Source organism: Cystoisospora suis (genome assembly GCF_002600585.1).
Source record: "Cystoisospora suis strain Wien I chromosome Unknown contig_2119, whole genome shotgun sequence".
Lineage (NCBI taxonomy): Eukaryota > Apicomplexa > Conoidasida > Eucoccidiorida > Sarcocystidae > Cystoisospora > Cystoisospora suis.
Genome location: NW_027154918.1, coordinates 1 through 18,775, shown reverse-complemented (window position 1 = coordinate 18,775; position 18,775 = coordinate 1). Strand labels below are relative to the sequence as shown.

General features: G+C 44.1%; 2 protein-coding genes across 2 annotated transcripts; both read right to left on the bottom strand.

Annotated features, from left to right (window-relative positions):
• Positions 1-2,719: 2,719 nt before the first annotated feature.
• Positions 2,720-3,275, bottom strand: CSUI_004508 (uncharacterized protein; the record flags this gene model as incomplete). Its single annotated transcript, XM_068064699.1, has 1 exon — positions 2,720-3,275. A coding segment is annotated over one exon (207 nt), but the record flags the coding sequence as incomplete, so codon positions are not given.
• Positions 3,276-3,347: 72 nt separating this feature from the next.
• Positions 3,348-18,576, bottom strand: CSUI_004507 (uncharacterized protein). Its single transcript, XM_068064698.1, has 2 exons — positions 6,124-18,576; positions 3,348-5,576 (listed from the first exon to the last, which is right to left on the bottom strand). The coding sequence occupies exons 1-2, from the start codon at positions 12,667-12,669 to the stop codon at positions 5,421-5,423; spliced, it is 6,702 nt and encodes a 2,233-aa protein (XP_067923319.1). The 5' UTR covers positions 12,670-18,576; the 3' UTR covers positions 3,348-5,420.
• Positions 18,577-18,775: the final 199 nt, after the last annotated feature.

Sequence of the window (18,775 nt, the reverse complement as noted above, 5' to 3'; positions counted from 1 at the left end):
CCGTCACATGTGACATCACGCATGGAAGCTCGTCACAGATCAATTAGAGACGCACCCCTCAACCCAACGAGACTCTTAACTCCTGAGCCACCAACTGCAAGAAAAACGCCCCAGGCTAGCAGAGATGTCGCAAGAAAGGCAAATCTCTGGAGACGGCTTTCCCGTTTCATTCAGGTGTAACAATAGCCATCACACTACTTAGAAGGATTTAAATCGAGTGACGGGGGCGCGGGTGTCCCCTCTGTACTGCTGCTGCAGCCAGAGGTCGCCTTTGAAGACTGGCGTCTGACCGGACAACTGGCAACAAACTCGGCTTTTCGCATACCTCCCGTCTCTACTCCATGGTGACTGCTTGAGAACGAGACAATAGACTACAGTGGAAGACAGTGGCAGGGCCAGTGTTTGAGTTGGAGTCTCGATCCTCACGGATTCTGTGCTGCTGACACTACCACCACATAGCCGTCAAACGGACATCGGGGAGACTCCGCGACGTGCTCTCGGCCAGCCGACTGACTTCCAAAAGCGAGCCAGCGACACACATTCAATTTCAGTAAGGGAAGGTAAGGAGGCGTCTACCGTTTCTAGCTACGAATCAGACACACTAGGCTACTAGCCCGCCCCGCGTCTGGCGTTTCAGTTCAGGCGAGAAGCAGATTAAAGCGAGAATGATCTGGAGTGTAGACAAGTGACCGTCAGATGCTCGCTGTAGAGGACTCAAGAAACATGACTACACCCTGGACGAACCTTGGAGTACAATTGCTCGAACAGTACATACGTGTTTCGATCGGCGCCGGCTGCTCTCCGTATTTAGATACAGGGGAAGATATACGTAGATAGACAGATGGATGCACCCCGTATGAGCGGTAGGAGCGCATGCATCATTTTGGAATGCGGACACAGCAGTACTGCTGTCAGTTCTGAAGAAAAAACAGTCACGTTCTGTACTCCGTAAAGAGTGGAGACAAAAAAGAGCTCGACTTTTTCGGTGGTTCTATGATAGAAGCCTCTTCTATTTGTTCCCCCCCGAGGCGGAAAAGATGCTCTATATTCTGCTTGATATCTCTTTCTTTATGAGAAGAGGCCTGGCTCCGAACAAACAGAAGAATAAAAGAAGCTTCCTTCTCTCTAGCCTCCTCTGGAAAACACACTAAACTGACTCATCTTGCATGCATAGCCTCTATATATGGACAAAGAGATAATGAAAGCCCTTTCCTGACTACTTCTCGTGGTCGATAAGAAAGATTTGTTATGACCTCACTGTCCTGCTGTGGCGGAAGCAAAACTGATCAAACCAGGCGAATCTCCTTCTCTTACAAACCTGATCATCCTTAGGGGCTTTTCACCTCCCTCGTGCAACATGTGCACTTGCCCGTCTACGTATCCATCCAAGTGATAGACACTTGTATGTATCACCGCATAGTAAGTAGGCTAAGAAACACCATTCGAGGACTATCTGTAGCGGAATTACAAAGCGATATGCTGGTATTGTTTTGTCTGGATAAGGTGACTCGATCCATCAAAAGCCGCTATAGGAAGACTAACATAAGTATGTCTATCTCGATCAGATATCGGGTGCTATGATATGCTCCTCATCAACTACCCCAGCGAAAAATTCTCTCGTCCCCCCGTCGGGTCTTTCACAGTCAAGCTGTTCGCAGCAGAGTTAGTTCCAGAGAGCAGCCTTACATGTGGAGTCGATGATCTTAGTAAAGAATAGCTGAAAGCTCTTTAAGTCTCACCTCGGCGAACATATACATATATACATGTATAGATCTACATACATATACTTATGTAGATCTCTATGTATAGAGAGAGAATGCCGTTCTCCGTCGCAGATTTCTTCTTTTCTTTCATAGGAAACAGATTCATCGGGTATCCTTCTTTCTCTTCCTCTTTCCTTTTCTAGACGAAATGAAAGAAAGAAACCTGAACAGCTAGCTACTCGCCATCGATACGGGAGGGGAGCGTATCTTGTATAGACAAGTCTCCTCTAGACACTATTCTCACCCGTGTAGCTGACCTTCTTCAACAAAAGAGAAAGAGAGAAAACGTGTCTACTTCTCTCTCTCTGTCTGTCTATCTATTCCACCATTCTACCTTCTCCAGTTACTCTCTCAACGCGACCTATAGCAGAAACCCTAGGTCTGTCCGTCTCCCCAGCATAGTTTCCGTATGACTATACATATGTATATATATGCCATACACCTATCATACTCCAAAGATACACTTGTATGAATTCATCGGCGGCAAGAGAGAACGTGAATGCGAATATCTCTCTTTCTTTCTCCCTCTCTCTCTACCTCATATAAGTGCCTAATGGAGATAACATGACGAAGGAGAATCTTCGCCTTCTCTTATCCATCTTACATACATACATGGGTAGATATATATACATACGACGCGCGCCAGTTCAATCTCTACGTCTCGTATCTCCTCTTCAAGACTGCAATTCTTTCTTTCTTTCCTCTCTCAAAAGACATCTCACTGCTGCCAGACAAACAACTTTTTCCACACTCCTCTCCGTGTGTGACTTCTTCCCCTCTTATCCGTATATACGGCGAAAAGGCTCCTTCAGCGCTTGTCGGCATCTGGAGATACCTCCAAGTCAGAAGAAGGAAAAGAGAAACGCAACAGCTAGCGAGCTAGCTAGATCCTTCCTTCCTCCACCGGGGTCAGAAGACACACAGATTGGTATCTATCTTTATTGATCTCTCTATGGATCACATGGGTGTTGCATTTTTTCTTCATTTCTTTACGACACGCGTTTTCTTTCTCTCGCAACTGGCAACGAAGAAGAAGACGAAGACAATAGGAGACAGACAAAGACACAGTGAGACGAGGAGACAGGTGACGGAATCGGAATGGGTTCAAGAAAAGGAGCAGTTCGACCCTATACACCAAACATGAAGACAGACAGAGAAATCCATCTTGCGCCGACAGGGAAGAGGGTGAGTCTAACGGCCCAATACCTGCAATGATAGAAGAGGAGACACTCCGCTTCTCTTTGCTCTCCCTTTCTCACGTGAAGAGCATCATCTCCCGTTCTCTTCTTCTTCTTCTATGTCGCTTTACACGAGAGAACAATAGAGACACTTCATAATACATGTCCGGCCTACTTTCTTACACGACCTCGGATGCACATAATTCTCCATATATATGAGTATGGTGTCTACACAGACGAACAACAAAAGAGAGGGAGACAAGAAAAGAAGAGAAAGAGAGAGGGGACGACGGCTCACGCTCTCCTCTCCTACACCTCTCTCTATGAAAAACTCCGTAGAAGAAAAAACATATAGCTATGCATACATATAAATATATATATATCTCATACATATATATATATATATATCTGTACTATGTATGTAGGTATGTATGTCTTCACTACAAGACATACACCTCTATTCCTCCATATAGAAAAATATTGATGTGTCTGCACATGCGTAGGATGCCTATATTACAGCTTGCTTACATAAGAAGAGATTAAGAAGATAAGGAAGAGGAAAGAGAAAAGAGGATGACTCGTCTAGGCCGCTGTGCGCCTAAAGTCAGCTACTATTCTGAAGAAAGAACACTAGAGAAGAGAAGAGATACCTGCAGGACGAAGAGGTGAAATACACTCCTCTTCGTTCACATCTTCTTCTGAGGGTCGTTCTTTTCTTCTTCTTCTTCTTCATCTCTTTCGTAACTATCCATCGATAGATACATCTAAACCTTCCTTCTCTCTCTCTTCTTTCTTTTTTTCTTCATCTTCTCTCTTCGAAAGAATAAGCATGTAAAGCATGTTGGTGTACCAAAAGATCTTTCTCTTACACAAGATAAAACATATACATCATTGGTTCGGAAATACGGACAACTTCCCCTCCTATCTATTACCTATCTAGCTCTATATCTATGTATGCAGATGTGGATCATACGCATACACCATACATGCGATGAACGCCGGGACCAAACTATAATACAAAGAAACCTTGTTCTTTCTTTCTTTCTTTCTTTCATTTCCAAGATGACACGCGAAAGTCCACTGAAGCTCCCCCGTTTGATACAGAGAGGGAGAGATAAAGAGAGAAGAAGACAAGACAGAAAGAGAAAAAAGAGATGCAAGAGACCCGAGAAGAGAAAAAAAGAGAAAGAAGTAAAAGCTGAAGAGAAAGAGGAGAGGAGACGTCATGCACGCGCCCAGAGCACTCAAGACAAGACAGTCTGTGAAACAAAGAAAGAAGCGAAGTAGTAGTAGAAGAAGAGACAGGAGATCTTCTTCTTCTTCCTTTTTCTCGTGATTGAATCTCTTTTGGTATTCTTTTTTCTTGGAGAAAGAAGAGAAATGAAAGAAGACAGGAGAAGACTTCCTCCTTCTCTCTCTTCTTTTCTTCAGGTCACTGCCTGAAAGTTCTCTCCCTCTCTCTCCTAGGGTATAAGAGGTGTCAACTGGGTAGTAAGCATGATCAATCATAGAGAAGGCGGATGGAAGGAGAAGACGACGAAGAGAGAATAGAAGAAAGAGAGACGACAGAGAGGCGGAAGAGAAAGAAGAAGGAAGGGTGCGATCAACACTAAGGAAGAGAAGAAGAAGATGATGATCTAGAAAGCTAGAATTCCCATCTGAAGTTATCTTCAACGTCATACGCTGCGACACACACCGAGGGAGAGATAAAGAGAGAGAGAGAGAGATAAAAAGAGAGAGGGAAAGATCGATAGGGGATGCGATTCCATAGACTCTCTCCATAAGTAAGGTCAAGAAGAACACCTATATACAGATCTATTGTACACATTCTTCATTTTCTTTCTTTCTTTCTTTCACGAGAGAAGACTCTTCTTCCTCTTTAGCGTCCATGAACTAAAGCTATATCATCTACAAGAAAAAACGATCAAGAGACAATCGACTTGACTAGCCTGAGGAGAAGAAGAAAAAGAAAAAGAGAGAAAGAAGAACGGAAATTCTGCGGTCTTTCTCTTCTCTCGAGAAGAACATCCTGCCCTAGGGAAAGGTCATTTCTCAAAGGAGAGCGAAAGAAAGATAGAAAAGGGAGAAGGCGCCGTGACAAACCACAGCTAAGAGAGGGGACTCCTTTCTTCTTCTTCTTCCGATGTCTATAAGAGAGAAGAAGAAAGAGAGGAGGAAAGAGAAGAAGAAGAAAGAGAGGAGGAAAGAAAAGAAGAAGGAGAGAAGGAAAGAGGAGAAGAAAAGGAGAGGAAGAAAGAGAAGAAGAGACATCGTCCCCCCATTTCTTCTCTTCTCATCATCATGATCCTTTCTTCTCTTTTTTTCTTCTTCTTCTTCTTAGTACATACACCCCTTTCTTCTCTTTTCTTTTTCTCTCTCGAGATGATGATCTATGTCTATTGAAGTGGAGACGCCAGTGCAGGGTGAAGAGAGAGAATGGAGAATCGAGAGACGGAAGAAGGAGTGAGCTGACCTCCCCTTAGCCAGCTTTTAGAAATGCAGGGAAGCGAATAATTTCTGTGAAGAGATGCCTTCCATCGGTCTTATAGTCTCGAGCTTTCCTTCTTAGCTGATACAAGACCACGTCCCACGTACTCTCTCTTAACAAGCCTTCACCTTCTCTTTCGTGGAGGAACTGCACATACACACGAAACCTCGGAGAAAAGGAAGAATGAATGAATGAACTGGGATAGAAAGAAGGTATCAAACAGACAGACAGAAAGAGATGAACAAAGGAAAAAGGAAAAGAAGATCGGGGGAAGACAAGAAAAAGGTGGAAAAAGACTTACAAGAATGAAGCAAGCAAGAAAGCAGGGACACCCCACTCACTCAGTATCACCACCTACCTCTTCTTCTTCTTCTTCTCCTCCATCAAAAAGAGACTACCTATTTCTATCTATTGATCTATATATGTATCTTTCTGAGACGAAATGTGTATACATGCATGGATTCCCCATTGACAGGTGTACCTCTATATAGATCCGTATATACATGGGTACACACATATATGTCTACATAGAAAGAGAGAAGAAGACGGAGGGAGACAGAAACACACATAGAGAAGGATAATTCTAGAGGGACTTCCAGATAAGATTATTCCTAGAGAGGTGGGTATTCAAATGATGGACGAGTCATGTCTCTTTCCCAGCAGCATGCTCTAGTCTTCTTTTTCGTCTCCTTACCTTTTCATAGAAATGTTTGATCGACTCTCTCATATTTTTATCCGTTCTCTGAGAAGCGAGGGTGATATGGTCTCCTTCTTTAAGCCGAATATGAACTTGTGCGACTGACCGGAGAATCTCTTGAAGCTGCGTTAGTCGATTCTCCAAGCACGACTTGGTAGATAGACATAAGACAACATACCCATCATCAGTGCTTATCACACAGCTCTTCTTCTTCTCCTCCTCTTCTTCTTCTTCTTTCTCCTTCCACTCTTCTTCTTCTCTTTCCTCCTCTCCTTCTCTCTCGGAGTTCTTCGAGGATTTATGGCTGTAGACAGGCTTCTTCTTCTTCTCATAGCTTCTCAAGGAGTTTGGACTTCCCCCCTTGTTCAGACCATGCGTCTCTTCCTTACACCTCCCATCGACCTCTCCCCCTTTCTTTTTCTTCTCTTCCCTTTCTTCTTTTTCTTCTCTCTCATGACTCCTGGCGTTCTTGTCTTGCGAGACTTTCATTCCATGTGCTTTTCTCTTCTCTTCTACTTCATCTTCGTTATTCTTCTTCTCCTTCTCTTCTGTTGTCTTCCATGCCTTCTTATTTTTCTCCTCTCCCTCGGACTCATGGTAAGGTGTATAGACAGCGAAAGATATTCTTTCCTCTGTCTTTTCAGCAACCTCTTCTTCTCTCTCACACAAATCCCATCGCTGCTCCTTCTCTTTCTCTCTCCTGCAACGATGAGAGCTCTTCGCTTCTATCTTCTTCAAATCTCCTACATCAGAAGAGCCGCTCTCCCCCTCCCTCTCTCCAAGACGACCGTGTGGCTGTTTAGCACCTCTATAATGAGCACCATCATCTATGATACAATTTCTATTCCTCTGAAGAAGACGAGGATCATCATGATAGAAAGATCTTTCGTAGTGCGCTTCTTCATGATGTGTCTCTCCTGTAGCTCCTTTTGTCTCACAATGCGAAGAGAGAAGAGAAGAGGATGAGAAAAAAGTTAGGGAGTTTAGACACGTGTAAGGATAAGGATAGGGAAAAGCAGGAGGAAGAGAAGAAGAAACACACTCTGGGGAGAAAGAGATCTTCTTGTTCTTTTCATCTTCCTGTCCTTCGAGAAACCTTTTACCTTGTCCTTCTTCTTTTCCCGCTCGAAGAAAGGAAACACCCCCATCTTCTCGTGTAAAAGAAGAAGACGCGCACAAAGAAGAGCGAAGTAAAGTCTGATGAGACGGACAGCAAGAAGGCAGAGCAAGAGGGGGAGGAGAGCTCGTGCGGTGTGTGTGAAGGCTCTCTTTACTTGGAGAAGGAGGGCTTTCGAGTCGGGTAGGAGAACCCGAAGAAAAAGAAGAAAAGAGAGATGAAGAAGAAAAGAAGAGAGAGGAAGAAGAAAATGTATGGCTTGTTAGTTGATCAGGAGAGAGGAGAGATGAAGGAAGAAGAAGAAGAGACTTTGAAGATGCCCCCCCGGTTGCGGTGTCTGTACACCGTGAGTGGGATGATAAGCCACAGAGGCACAGGCTGTTTCTTCTCTTATTCTTCTTGATCTTCTTCATTTTCTTCTTGTGAAGGATGAGGAGAGATGAAGCGGAGATAGGGGGGGAAGAGACGACAACAGAAGAAGAAGAAGACGAATCAAAATGCGATATAGTCAAACAAGATGCCTGAGAAAGATGATGGCGAGTATACGGCTGTTGAAGACGACCAAGACGAGGATGAAGAGAAGAATGAGACGAGGAAGAGAAAAGACAAGAAGAGGAAGAAGAAGAAGAAGAATCAAGAGAGAACGAAGAATGAAGGGAAAAAAACTTCATGAGGCATTCCTCTTCTTCTTTTCTCTCGATTTCTCGCTCATTCTCATGGACCTTCCAGACCTTCTTCTCGTTCTCTTTTCTTCTTGTTGTTCTTCTTCTCTCCTCTTCTTCTTTCTCTTCTCTTAGCGCTTGAAATACACCAGAAGAAGAGAGGAGGTTCGAAGTATCCCAGCTAGGCGTAGACCAACAAGGGGAAGCTAGAGAGAAAGGACAGCTCCCATCTTCCCCTCCTTTCTCTTCATTGACGTGAGGACACGGTCGTCGATTCGATAGATTCGATGTGCAAGAGGAGCTTGCAATGGATGGTATATGATACTGGAGAGGGTGAGAAGAACGAGAAAGATAAAGAGGAGAGAAAGAACCTGAAGGAAGATGATAGAACTTGGACGGAAAAAAAGAAGATGAAAGATAAGGAAGAAATTTCCCTGTTGTCTCCCCTCCCAGAGGGGGTGTTTCTTCGTCTATCTCTGTAGATAAGAAAGAAGAGATGAATGGAAAGGAAGAGAAAGAAGAGGAAGAAGATAAGATCGTAATTGGCTCTCCCTCCTCACATCTTTCTTTTAGAGAAGAAAAACGGGAAAGACGTTGTATCTGCTTTCTTGCTTCTTCTCTCATATCCATAGAGAAGATCTCGACAGGTGAGTCTCTTTCTTCTTCCTCTTCATCTTTGTCTTCTTCACAAGAAGAAAGAAGATAAGAAGACGGACAGTGTTCCTCTGGTTCTCCCTGCTCTTTTCTCTCTTCAAGGATCGCGATCTTTTTCGTCTTCTCTCTCGTCTCTTCTCTTCTCTCTCCCTCACCCTCGAGGGAAGTCGCCTGATATGACGATGACGTCGCAGGTGTGGTATAAGAGTGACGAAGAGATGAAGAAACGAGGAGGAGATCTTTCTTCTTCTTTTCTTCTTCTTCTTCTTCTGCATGTACTTCCGAGAGAATAGAAGAGCTTTGCAGAGTCTTCACTCTAGTGTGATATAGTGTTCTGTTGCGTACAAGCTGTAGGCCTCTCTCCGATCTCTCACTATGACACGACCTCTCCTCATGATGCTCGCTTACTTCCTTAAGATCTCTCTTCTTCTTTTCTTCTGCTCCTCTCTCTTCTTCATTCTCCTTCCTTCTCAGGTTAGCCTCCTTGTTTCTCTCCCTCTGCTTTTCACTCTTTATCCCATTTAGCATGTCTTTCTTCGACGTAGCAACTTCATCTCTTTGAAAAGAGGTCTTTCCTTGACACTTCCCTTTCTCAGCTGGCAATTCGGAATCCTTCTTCTGTCTGGAGAGCCTTTCTTCTTCTCCTCTTCTTGTTCTCTCGATGTGTATTTCATTGCAACGTCCCAGATAGAACACGTCATCTTCACCTCTCTCAAGCCGTCTTCTCTCTTGAACTACTTCCTCTTCATCTTTCTTCTTCTTTTCTTTCTTTTTCTTCATCTTCTTCATCTCTCCTCTATCCTTGTTTCTTGCCAATTGTTTTCTTTCTTCTCCATGGTCCTCTTTTCTTCCATCTCTTCTCGATGAGCCCGTCATTTCTATCTCCCTCGCCTCTCTCTCTTTCATCTCTTCTTCATCTTCTTTCTCTTCTCCTCTTCCTTCTCCACCTCTCCTCTTCTCCTTCTTCTCTCTCTCACTAAGGCAAAATAACTGCGACACCTGAGAAGCAGAGGAACTTGCACAAGAAGAATCCTCCCTCCTCCTCTCGTGTCGACCACCATCATCACGACCATGCTTCTTCATCCTCTTTCTCTCTTCTTCTTCTCTATCTTCTTTCTCTTTACTTTTCTCTTCTCTTCCTGGCCGATCTCCGTCGAGGCGAGCTGTTTCTTCTTCTTTTCGAGGATCCGGTAGACTCCCTTCGTCTTCATTAGTATCATGGAAGAGATGGATAAGAAGCTTTTTGACTGTCTCCACATCCGAGCAATTGAAGAAGCCCGAGAGAGAACAGTGGGGAGGGTAGCAGTGCGCGGGATCGGCTCCGTAGATCTCAGCGACTTCTCGCGATCGATGATCTAGAAACGCGTGAAGAGAAGAAGAAGGCGAAGGCTCCAGATAGAGGATATACATAGGTGCACTCGCCGAGGTAGAAGAAGAAGAGGAAGAAGAATGTGTCGATCCATCTTGGAATCTTCCTCTTTCTTTACCCTCCTCCTCATCTTCTTCTTTCGTCTCTGGGGGTTTCTCCTCCTCCTCCTCTTGTTCTTTCACTTCTTCATCTTCTTTCTCCTTCCCGAGTTTCTGTCGATCTTCTTCACTCTCTCCTTGAGAGGAGACAGTTGAAGAGGCCGAAGAAGAAGAGGAAGAAGAAGAACAAGAGAAGAAGATATTCTCTCCTCTGCAAGAAAGAGATGAAAGCGTAGTTGTCGGAGTGACGGGAATCTTCTTCTCGATTCTTTCAGCATCTTCTTCACAAGAGAATTCACGCGCATGTTCTCTTCTTATGCTCGCACTCTCTTCTTCTTCTTCTTTCATAGGTGTCGGACGCAACAAGGGAGGGAGCTGTACACACTGTTTCATAAGGCCAGGGAGGTCTTGACTGGAGTGATTTGCATGAAGACTCTCGTGAACCAGCCCCTGTCTCCTCTGTCTCCGTGTGAAGATGTCTCGCTTATGGCGATGGAGAAGAGACAAGGAGACAAGTGTCACTTCGCTTATCATCGAGAAAGACGTCGATCCTGCTGAGGTATCGAAGGAGCATGGAGAAACTATCGAAAGAGAAAAATGGATAAGATGATCTTTCGCCTTTCTATCTAGACGCTTTCTCTCATTCTTCTTTTTTCTCATCTTATAGATCAGCATCTTCGTCGATCTATTGGCACAAGTGCAGAACCATACGACCCTCGATTCCTTCTTCTTCTTTCTTTCCTCTTCTTCTATGCCAGGAGAGAATAGAGACAATCTCTCCATTCCTTTTCCTCTTTGCTCTTCTTTCTTCGACAAGTCTTGTTGAAAACTGATATGAAAGAAGTCACATGAAGAAGAAGAAGAATAAGCTAAGTGTCGATACACCTGCCGCTGCTGATGGTACGGCTGAGAATGAGAAAGAAGAGGGTGAGGAGGGAGAAGAAGATGACGAGGAGAAGATGGGAAGGATGAAGAGATAAAGGAGAACGGAGAATTAGGTCGAGGAAAGACCTCCTTTTCTACACAAGAAGAAGAAGGAGTAAAATACTGAGAGAGAAGGGTCAAGAGATGCCTTCCTTCGAGATAACAATGAGCACGAGAGAGAAAGCGACCTCTTCTTTCCTTTCTTTTTACCAGAGACGGCTTAAGTGAGAAACTCATTCGCCTTCTTAGATCCCCCATGTCTCGGCGTCTCTTTCTTCTTTCTTTATCTTCTACGTCATCCTCATCCCTTCCTTCCATTTCTTCTTCATTCTTCGGAGAAAACAAAGAATACGACGAGAGGGAAGGCATCGAGAAAAATTGCTCTTCGTCTTTAGACTTCTCTCTTGCCTGCAGCCTTTCCCCCCTATGAAGAGCTGCTGGATCTATATCAGAAGGACAAGGGCTCATGAAGAAAGGATGAGTAAATGAGAAAGAAGAAGAAGATTCGCGCTTATCCGGGGAGGAAAGAAGGGTCACAGGATGTGAAGAAGAGATAGGAGAGGGTGTCTTGACCTGCTCCTTCTTCTCTCTCCCCTTCTCCTTATTCAGTCTCTCTTCTATTTCTTCTTCTCTCTCACGACTCCTGGTATGAACGGACTCTAGGCTCTTCAAGAGAATCTTGTTCTCCTCTCCTTCTCTCCTCCCCCTGTCATCTTCCTTCGCATCTCCAGCACATGACGAGATTTCTTCTTCTTCTTTTCTTTCTCTTTCTCTCTCTTCTAGTTCTCTACCACTGCAAGAGAAAGAGAGATAGCTACACGACGGACCATCATTCTTCCTTCCCATTCTCCTTGCGCCTTCGCGCTTCTCTTCTTCTTCTTTTCTTTTCTCCTTTCCATGGAGCACATGACCGTCACTTTCGTCAACCACTTTGGAGAGAGAAGAACAGACGACAGGATGAAGAAGAGGCGAATTATTTTTCATAAGAGCTTCTCCTTCCACGTTCTCTTCACGAGGAGTCAGATAGGAGACTGAAGAAGACGACGTCGATCCCGAGAAGAGAGAAGAACAAGAAGAAGAGAAATGCTTTAACGCAGATGACGACGGGGGTGTAAGAAAGAGAGAAAGTTCATCTATATGAAAACAACAAGAAGGTGCATGCGTTGCAGACTGCTCATGTGAAGATGGATGAGGATTGTCTTTTCCATCTCTTCTCGGAGTTCCCCCAATCCCACATGCGCCGCCTCTCTCAGGAGAAGATGAAGAAGCGAATAATAAGACAGCATGTGGATCGATCTCTTTCCTTCCAAGAATAGAAGGAAATCGAAGTCTACAGGTCTTCTTACCACACTTATTCTCATCTTCATCTTCATCCTTTTTTCCCGGTGTCACAACTTCATTCTTTTCTCTCCTCTTTATCTCTTTCCTCTCTTCTTTTCTATCAACACTCTCCTCTCCCTCACCTCCACAACTGCCATCCTTCTTCTTCTTCTTCTCGCCCTGTTCATCCTCTCCTCCTTCTTCTCCTCGTCGTTCTTTCTCACAATGAGAGAGGCCAGGAGGAGGACGGGGGAGAAGATCCTTTAACCTCTCATGTTCAACACAAAGAACGAAAGACTTCTTCTTCTCTTCTTCCTCTTCTTCTCCTCCTCTCCTTTCTCTCCCCCGAAAGCTCCATTCCTCGCCCGATCTCTCTCCCGTAGAAACCCTCAGCATCATACAGCGCCTTCTATTCAAACAACTCCAACGACGGGCTCTTCTCTTCTTCTTTTCTAGAGATGAGACAACTCCCGTTCTTTTTCTTCTTCGGTCTTTAGTGAGAGATCGGCTGGCGTCGTAAAGTTCGGACGAATCCCCGCGGGAGGGAGGTTCCTCAATCCTCCTGTCTCTCTTCTTCTTTATCCTTTTTCTTCCTCTGCGTAGTGGCGTCAGATAAATGTCTTTAGAAAGAAAAACGAGAGAAGTCGAATACTCTTAGGAAAGGAAATGAGTAAACAGACAGTCTTTTCTCTTCTCCTGATCCTTCGAAGAAAGAAGATGTACAACAACGATCTATCCAGCTGTAGAGACACCCGAGAGTTGTCCCTTTCTCTCAGTCTTCTATGACGTGTCACTAGAGAAAAGCTTCTCCGATCGACTTCTCTTTTTACCTTCCACACCTCAGGTCCAATCTATTCAGCTCGATTCTCTCTCATTCAAACTCGAAGAGAAAAACTCTCTCCCCTCTTTCTCCCTCTTCCCCTCAGCTTCTGTACATACACCGGGGAGAGCTGTATATACACTGCAGCCACCGAACTAACTAGACGGAGGAATAATACTATTCTGAGAGAGGAACAAGAGAGAGAACGTTGACCGAGGAACAAAAGACTTTGCGTAAGAAAACTCTTCTTTCTTTCTTTCCTTCCTTTTCTCCCTTTTCTACTCTAGTAGAGACTCTTCAAGATGCCATCCTATTCATCATTGACGTCTTCCTTTCTTTCTTTCTTTCTCACTCTTTCTTTCCTTGTAGAAGTTATGGAGACACGGCAAATAGAAGAGATCGAGAGCTCCGGAGACGCATGAAGTTTTCTCCTCTTTCAACTTCTCAGAACTTCATTCATTCCTTATCGGCAAACAAGAAGGAAATAGCCAGGAGACAGGTGATATATGAAACGGATGGATCCAACATGAGAAAGAAAGAAAGAAGATAAAGAGAGAAGAAAAAAAAGAAAGTAAACAAGGGGAGACAAACCGCACATGCAGTAAAACTGAGGGGCTTACGTGTAGGTGGATAGAGAGAGAGAGAGCTAGAGCAGGGAACCCAGTCTCCAGGTGTATGTACACCAGACCTTTAAAGGAGAAAGAAGAGATTCAAATGAAGAGAAGCGAAAGGAAAGAAAGAAAGAGGAGTGCGCTCTTCTTCTCTTTCTTTACTTTTGATATCATTCTGAAAAAGGCTATCAGAAGAGGAAAAGTCGAGTAAGCGAGAAGAAGACTAGGGGGAAGCTCTCTCTTCTTCTCATTTCCTCCTTTCTCTCTTTTAAGAGATCTTCATGTCTCATGTTCTCTTTCTTTCCTGACTTCTTGAGAAAGCAGAAGAGAGCATTCTTTCTTTACCGTGGCCTCAGAATCTTCTTCTGCTGATAGAGCTCCTTCACTTCTAGCCAAGAAAGAGAAAGAAACTGCATGAACTCGAAAAAAGAGAGCTACAAGAATAAAAAGGGAAGTGCCAGGTGGGCGAAGTGGTCAGGTGTACATACACCAGGACCCGAAAGGAAAGGAAGAGGAGGGAGGAAGACAGGGATTGATACTACAATGAAGAAGTAGTCGATGATGTCTCATGAACTTCTTCTTCTTTCTTCTTCTTCTTTTTCATATGACAAGCTTATACAAACCAAGGAGAAGAAAGGAAATATCTCTTAGAGCGAAGAGGGAAAGAAAAAAGCGACTTTCTTCATTCACTGGAGAAAGCAAAAGAGGAAGAAACGCAAAACGAGGAGACGTTAGGATGACGACGCAGAAGAGAAGTAAAACAAGACAGGACTGCTCTTCTTCTTCCTGTCTTTTCTCCTCTTCATTCTCGAATGGTCGAAGAAACAAGAAAGAGGTGACAAGAATCGAAGTGTCGAATCGAACAGAAACAAAAAGCTTGGGGTCGGGAGGAAGAATGAGAGTACAAGAGAAAAGACGACGAATTTGATCTGTTGTATGCGACGCATACACGCATGCACATTCAGGTGTATGTACACCCCACCCCACCTGATGACGGGCACGGAGAGTAAAGCAAGCTTCACGACTGGATCTCTATGTATCTGTTGATCTTGACTCCTCCAGAGGCAAGAAATAAGATAAGAGAAAGAACCTCTCTGTAGCCCACACACATGCCAGAGAAAGAACCTTGGAGAGAAAGAAGAAAAAGACAAAGAAGAAGAGAGACTTCTCCTCTCTTGAATAATATCTCTTAGAAAGCACTGCCCTCAGTCCACTGCGTACTATCTCCCCCCTTCATAACTCAATTTCCTCCTTCTTTTCGGAATTTCTCTGCATTCTCTTGAGAAACGTTTTGACGAACCTTCCGCTGAGAAGACCGTCAAAGAGAGGACAAAACTTAGAGACGATCAAGGTGAAGAAGACAGACATGCAGAAAAAATGAAGATGAAGACGAAGAAGAAGAAGATGATAAGGATGGAAGAAGAGACACACGAGCAGAATGAAGACTATCTTCTTCGAACTAGCTGCATGCACTCCCCCACCTTCGTCTTTTCTTTGTCACTCTCCTTCTTCTGCTTCTTCTTCCCTGGATTCTTGATCGTCTTCCTGCTCTTCTTCCTCGGAAAGAAAGAGGCGAGGGAAGAAACGAAAGAGAGAGAGAAAGAAGAGAGAAAGAGACCGAGCACTGCTGCTTTCAAGGAACTCTTCCAGAACCGCAAAGAAACATCATACGAACGTCATCATAGAAGGAGAAGACGACCACAGCCACCCTACCAAGACTTTCTTCTCCTTCTTCTCTTCTTCTCAACTTTGCTTCTTGAACTCCTCATGCATTCATCTAGTCTTGAAGAGATCCATGGAACGAAAAAAGTTCGAGCTAAAAAGAAGAAGAGAGAGTCGCCGAACCCTTCCTAAAGCATCAACGTCTTCTTTACCACTTCTTCTTCTTCTGTCTGTCTGTCTCTCTCCTTATTCCGAGCACTTCTATGAGAACTCCTTCTTCATTCTTTTCTCATACGACCTACATGAAGAGAAGAACTTCGCATCTCTCTCCTTTCATTCACTCCCGCACATACATGCATACACTCGAAGTAAGAAGAGAAACGACGACGGGAGAAGAAAGCAAGGAGACACCACCCTCGTAGGAAAAAGACCTGTTTCTCTCAAAAGGAAGAAAAAGGAAACAATGGGAATGGAGGATGAAGAGAAAGAAAGAGAAGTTTTATCGTCAAGACAAGAAGGGCGAAGGACGCCGCTGCCGGTGCTCGGCGCTTGGGAAGTCTCTATATAGAGCTAGATAGGTAGATAGATAGATTCATCTATATAGGTCTCCTTCTTCTTCTTTTTCACTACTACTACTACTACCAGGGGGGAGAAGAGAAAAGGAAGATGAAGAAGAATGTGACAAGAGAAAGGAGACTTGGAATTGAAGGGGTTCTTACATGCGAAGAAAAGAACGCTGTGCGGTAAGAAGCCGCTGGAGAAGAGAAGGAAACGAGAAGAGGAAGAGCTGCGATGTCTCCCGAAAACGAAGAAGAAAGAGATGAAACGAAAGAGCTTCGAGAGAAAGAGAAGACTTCTCTGTGTGACTAGCTGAGAAGAAGACGTGACGGTAGACGTGTTGCAGAGACAATGGACGTGAAGGAAACGATCAGAGAGATCGGAGGCGCGGCTCCTATGGGCTCTTCAGAGGAAGAAGAAAGAAAGAAAGAAGTCTTATATTCGGACAACTTCTCATTGAAGCATACGAAAGCTCATATGACGCGAAACACGTCTACCTACATGTGCCTAAGGAAGGAAAGAAAGAAACACTCGTTGAAGAGAGAAAGGACAGAGATAAAACGTCTCTGTCAGTTATCTTAACTATCTTTCCTTATCAAGAAAGAGAGAAAGCTTCTCTACTTCTATTTATATATCCATTATTGTACACCGAGCCCCTTCCTCCTCGTAAAGACGAGCTAGACAAGCGGCAGATTGAAGATTAGCTAGCACCTGCTCTTCTCATAAAACAAGAAAGAAGAAAGAAAGAAAGACAGAAAGAAAGATAGATAGATAGATAGAAGGTCCGCTCAGAAATGTGGTGTGTGTGTATAGACAGCCTAGCGAAGGCATAGCATGGATCCACCTGTTGAAGAAGAGAAGAGAGCCTGTCTTAAGAGACGTTTATACATCTATGTATTAGAGGCATAAACGCTTGAATACAACGGAGAAGAAAGAAGAGGCCCACATGACCACCCTAACTACCTCTATATCATTGTTACGACAGAAAACACTTTCTTGCTTTTTCTTCGGGATATTCACATCTGTCGAGAAGAGAAGAAGAAGAATGGCTTCTGAGAGAAGAAAGAGAGAGAAGGTGAGAACGACCCCCGCCTTACACCTAGAGGAAGCAGAGAAGAGAGAGCCCCCTAGACGAAGAGGAGTGGTAAGGAGAGATAGTTTCGACCATTCTCTTCTTCTTCTTCTTCCCTTCTTCTCTCAGAGAGACGAGGGGTGGAGAGAAGGAAAGGCGATGCGCGCGAAAAAGAAGAAGAGTCAAGAGGAAAAGAGGAAAAGAGAAGAGAAATAGGAGATGAAGAAGAATCTCTCGGACTTTGACACCCGAAGAGACCCGCTTCGCCATTTGCCTCCTGTTGAGGAGGAAGAAAGAGGAAAGAAGAGACCAGCGCCACCATCGTTTTTACGGAGAGAAAGAAAGAGAAAGAAACAAGAGAGAAAGACAGAAAGGAAGGAGAAGCGAGAAAGAAAGGAGAAAGCAAAGAAAGAAAGAAGGAAAGGAGAGGACGGAAAAGAGACAGACCAAAGAAGAGAAGAGAAAGATGACCAAAGAGATAGAAAAGACTTGTAAGATGAAGAAGAAGGAGAGAAACAGTGAGAGAAGAACCTTCTTAAACTACAAGAAGAACTGAACGCATACCCAGTCATCATAGAAGGGACAAGAAGATGAATAGAAAGAGAGAGAGAAAAGAAGGTGTATGAAGACAAGATGTGTCTCTAGATGAAACAGAAGAAAAGAACCACACTCAAGACCGAGAAAGAATTTCCCTCATGCTGCGAGGCAGAGAAGGAAAAAGGAAAACGTCACAAAAGAGAGAGAGACAAAGGAGAAAAAAGAAGGAGAGCCTTTCTCGATCGACCCTCCGCCTTTAGAAGAAACAGGTGTCAAAGATAAGAAGAAGAAAAGAAGGAAGAAGGATGTTTGAAGCGGGAGAAAAGCAGAAAGAAGTGAAGAAAAAACCCGAGAGACGAAGAAAAGGAAAAAGAAGAAGAGAGACGAGAGAGAGAGAAGAGGGTGAGAAAGAAGATGAGACACAATGAGAGAAAGAAATGAAGAGAAACGTTGAACTACATGTTGGCTTATCTCCCACTGAAGAAAAGAAGGAAAGAAAGAAAAAGAATGAATGAATGAATGAGCGGATGGATGGAGAGCCCTTCTTCTTCTTTTTCTTTCTGTGTGTCTTCCTGAATAGGAAAGAAGAGAAGAAAAAAGAAGAGAGAAGTCGGAGAGAAAGAGAGAGAGACTGGTAAACCGGGGCAGCTGAAAGAGAGAAAGAAAAAATTCTTGATCGGGTTCTTGATGTACCACTACTACTACTACAGCCGCACGCAGTCTTTCTTGCCGCGCCAACTAGGGTGCCTCACTCACGACAATTCTTCTTCTTTCTCCTTCTTTTTCATCATTATCGTGCCAGAGAAAAGCCACTTCACTCTCGAAGAAAAAAAGAAGAAAAGAAAAGAAGAAAACAAAGACGGTGAATGAGAATGAAAACGAGGAATGGCGATGATCGATGATGAGGATGTGTGGCTCCTTCTTTACGGGAGGAGGGAAGGCTTCGAGACTGCAGTACCAAGAAGAAAGCTTCTTTGCTTTCTTTCTTTCATTCTTCATGAAAGAAGGAAACTTCTTCTTTTACCCGATTGAAAGATAAGTCTGTTTTCTCCCGACACCTTCGTGAAAGAAGGAAAAAAGAAGAGAAACCGGCGAAATGGAATGAAGGAGTTGTCACTGCATCACCATCAGCGCCAGCGTGGTAGAAAACTCAAGCACTCCTCACTCCCCAGCCATTCTCCTCCTGCCGGGTGTACATACACCTCACTCACCTCACTATTGGCGAAAAGTGGGAGAGGAAGAAAG